The sequence below is a fragment of the Octopus bimaculoides genome, chromosome 9 (genome assembly GCF_001194135.2).
Source record: "Octopus bimaculoides isolate UCB-OBI-ISO-001 chromosome 9, ASM119413v2, whole genome shotgun sequence".
NCBI lineage: Eukaryota > Metazoa > Mollusca > Cephalopoda > Octopoda > Octopodidae > Octopus > Octopus bimaculoides.
Window position 1 is genome coordinate 33,045,735 of NC_068989.1, and position 4,507 is coordinate 33,050,241.

Below are 4,507 nucleotides of genomic sequence, written 5' to 3' on the forward strand. Positions count from 1 at the left end.
TATATATATATATATATATATATATATATACACACAGCTTCAAATAGAACTACACATGTTTCTATTACATTGATTAGTAACTGTTGCAATTGCAAACTATAATACCGGTGCAGTTTTTTCACTGTCTGCATTCTAATATTCTTTGATTTAACTGTGTAAAGTTTTTTGTTGATTATCTTTGTGTTCTATGATGTGGATTTGTACATTAATTTAGATGCTAACTATCTTCAATTCAAGTTTTGATTGGATAATCACTTTTTTATTCCTTATAGACAGTTATTTCATAACATTTCATTGTTAATAACTCATTATATTGAGCAAAGGTAAATTTTCTAAAATGCAAGCATCTTAAAGCTTGTTCCTGTCTAGAATTTATTATATTACACTTAGATGTAAAAATTTGGTAAAATTCTTCTATACATAGGTCACATAATTTTCAATTGATAGTATAGTCTTTGTTTCTGTCTTTAATGGACCAGATTAATTTACTAAGACTTGTTTGGAATTTTTTATTTTTATCTCTAAATGAATATAAGTGCAAGTCTCTTTAACTTTACATCTATATATTACATTTTTAGTTTTACATTTACTATTCACACAACAGAAGTCCCATTTAGAACAATTGCAAAGATAATTTCATATATTTCTCTCAGATTTAATTTGATCATTAATGGTAAAATCAAATTCATTTCTACCAAGTTCTTTATTACTATTTACTTAATCATATAATGTTATATTTGTTCTATTTCTAACTGAATTTTTATTCAATTCTATATTATTAGTTATATTAAATTGGGTTGTTTCCCTTTCCATGACTTTTAAACCATTTAAAAATTCAAACAAAAGGAAGGGTTATTAGAAAGTTGATAACTGTGTTTAAAATTCTCATATTTTTAAAAGAAATAAAGATAAGATAATCTCAAATAAAAACATAAATACTTTGAATATAAAAACAACTAAAAAATTAAAAGATAAAATAAACGCTAACCTAAATATAGACCAAAATGGAAGAATATTTAATCCTTCAAAAAACTGGTATAAACATCAAGATTATGATAATAATTATAACTCAAAAAATACTTTGTGATTAATTATTCTATTTGGTAAGCATGTAAATTATAATTTTTCTAAATTGTTCAATACAACAATAGAAAAATATTTTCCTATAAACAGAAAACCCGTATGGCTTATTCTAATAGTAGAAACATTGCACAAATAATAGCAACACATAACGTAAGAGTAATATTTAAATTTCAAAAAAGCTATTATAATCAGAGTAGCAAAGTAAATATTCAGAATAATAATGTCAAATGGAATAAAATAACTCAAATAGAAGAAGACGCTAAGAATTTAAAAGTCACTGAAATGGAAAAAACCCACTTTAATACAATTAATGATTTTGAATCGAATAAAAATTCAGATGGAAGTAGCACAAATATAACATTATATGATAGAGTAAATAATAACAAAAACTTGGTAGAAATGAATTAATATTAAATCTGAGAGAAATATAAAAAATTATATTTGCCATTGTTCTAAATGTGATTCCTGCTATGTGAATAATAAATGTAAAACTAAAAATGTAATATATAGTTGTAAAGTTACATCTGAGAGAAATGAATACTTTTACATCAGTGTGACTGCACTAATTTTCAAAAAGAAACTAGCTAATCATTTAAATTAATTTAGAGATAAAAGTAAAGAATATTCCAAACAAGTCTTAGTAAATTAATCTGGTCTATTAAAGACAGAAACAAAGTCTATTAAAGACAAAAACAAAGACAATACTATCAACGGGAAATTAATTAGTACTGCAAAACCATAAGTGTAATATAATACATTCTAGACAGGAACAAGCTTTAAGATGCTTGCATTTTAGAAAATTTACCTTTACTCAATATAAATGAGTTATTAACAATGAAATGTTTTGAAATAACTGGCTATAAGGAATAAAAAAGCACTTATCCAATCAAAACTTGAATTGAAGATAGTTAGCATCTAAATTAACTCCACATCATAGAACACAAAGAAAATCAACAAAAAACTTTAAACAGTTAAATCAAAGGATATTAAAGTAAAGATCCTGAAGAAACTGTACAAGCATTATAGCTTGTGATTGCAACAGTAACAAATCAATGTAATAGAAACATGTGTAAGTCTGTTTGAAGCTGTATATACATAAAGGAATTAAAGGTAATGCTAATGCTACTTTGTAATAATCCTTATTATTATTATTATTATTATTATTATTATTATTATTATTATTATTATTATTATTATTATTATTATTATTAAATACTCCAGGAAACCTGTATGGTTAAGGTAATATATTTAGAATTATTCAGTGGAATGTATCTCTAGATCCCTATCTTATGAGAATTATTATTGGATTTATATACTAACCGTTGAATAACTAACAGTGAACACACTGGTAAACATTTGGAGAAATCCATTACTAATTACCAATATATATCATTATCATCATCATCGTCATTTAACGTCTGCTTTCCAAGCTGGCATGGGTTGGATGGTTTGACTGAGGGCTGGCAAGCCAGAAGGCTGCACCAGGCTCCAATCTGATCTGGCAATGTTTCTACAGCTGGATGCCCTTCCTAATGCCAACCACTCTCAGAGTGTAGTGGGTGCTTTTTAATAAGCCACCAGCATGAGGGCCAGTCAGGTGGTACTGGCATCGGCTACGCTTGAATGTTGCTTTTTACATGCCACTGGCACAGGAGTCAGTCAGGCAACACTGGCAATGACCACGCTTGAATGGTACATTTTATGTGCCACCTGCATGGCAGCCAGTCAGGTGGTACTGGCATCGACAAAATTCGACTGGTGCTTTTTACATACAAATATGCAGAATATTCTCAACTCTCATGGGATATGTTAGTAGCATTGGTTATTTGATTTATATTCAATCACCTGTCATCTATCACTATGTGATGACCACGATCAATGTTTTCATTTGTGGTGATAGTTGCAGGACATCCATATGTTGGGTTATCTTTAACCCAGCATATTCTCTCTTCCCCTCTTAAATTCAACTGCCCACTTTTGCAGTTGTTAAAGCTGAAGTGTCATCCTCTAATGTCAGCATGAATGCCCTTGGGGGCTAAATCCTTTTCCTGCAGGTATTTGATAACACCACGATGTCAAATTTTGTTGACTATTGAAGAGAAGTTACTACTAGTTACTTTTGAAGTTTTCTTTGAATGGTCAGATATCAGTTTACCTAGAAAGAAAGAAAGAATGCAGTTATTAATTAGAGGAGTTGAAAATAATGCATGCAAGATTTTACAGCTGTATCATGACTCCTTCATAGTCAGCCTATGAGCTTTTCAGCCCAGCCTCATAAATTAGATAAGTCAAGATACCTGAAACATTGATGTCTTTGTCTTCTTAATGTCTTTTTGCAGAATCTGTTCGACTTTAGAAATTATATTCACATTCAGATCTTTAGAAGCCTTGTAATTTAGAGAATTAAATAATATCCTGTAACTGATGGATTATTTTGCATGTTTCATGTAAAAACTTTCAAGAACACTGAATCATTAATTCTATTATAAAAGCAAAAGAGATTTTAGTTGCTAAAGACTATTTTATTTGTTTGTATCTATTTCAAAGGTGAACTGGATTTGGATTTTCTTCAAACTACTTGGTTCTTGGTGATGATGATTGCTATTTTTGTGCTTCTTCTAGTTCTCATCCTTGTTTGTATCATCAAGTGTGATAAAGGCAGCAAATACTATGGTAAGTTTTTAAAATTTTTTTTTGTTTTTGTAATATTTATGAAATTATTTCTTTACCTATAAACATTGAACATCACATTTCAGTGACATAAAAACATAGATAATTTATAACACCACAAACGAAGCCAGCATTTATTTATCCCAAACATTAATGCTATTGATATTACACTTATACCTGGGGATAAGATTATAAGATTATAAAGACAAAATTCAGTATCTCTGAGTATTTTTTATACAATGTAAAAGAAACCTGATCCTGGTGGCACTTGAATTTAAGATATAAATAGATGTAACTAAATACTGCTAAGCATGTTGTTGAGTGCTCTACTAATTCTGGTATTCATTACTCTGTAATTATATCAACATAGATAGTATTAGAATCAGTTGGACATTGGATAAAATAACATATAGTATTTACAGTTCTATATTTAAGAGATGAGGAATTATTTACATTATTTACATTTAACGGATATTTGTCCTCATCTTGTTTGTTGTTAACACAACGTTTCGGCTGATATACCCTCCAGCCTTCGTCAGGTGTCTTGGGGAAATTTCGAACCTGGGTTCTCATTCCTAACGATGTTACTATTATTATTATTACTATTATTAATCAGGTCGCTGCCGTGAATCGAACTCGGAACCTTGGGGTTAGTAGCCCGCGCTCTTAACCACTACGCCATATGCCCGTGGGCAATTATTGGGTGAATTTTAAGGCTTATAAATCTATTATTTTTCTATCCTTCCTCAATACC

The 4,507-nt window shown here is 29.3% G+C and overlaps 1 protein-coding gene across 3 annotated transcripts in view; it reads left to right on the forward strand.

The window, feature by feature from the left end:
- The window catches only part of LOC106883346 (neural cell adhesion molecule L1.1), a 67,820-nt gene that overhangs the window by 43,090 nt on the left and 20,223 nt on the right, over positions 1-4,507 (forward strand). For all 3 annotated transcript variants that reach the window (XM_052970570.1, XM_052970568.1, XM_052970569.1), the window contains one exon: positions 3,631-3,756. In XM_052970570.1, the coding sequence (XP_052826530.1) occupies positions 3,631-3,756 (126 nt within the window). The remainder of the gene's footprint in view (positions 1-3,630; positions 3,757-4,507) is intronic.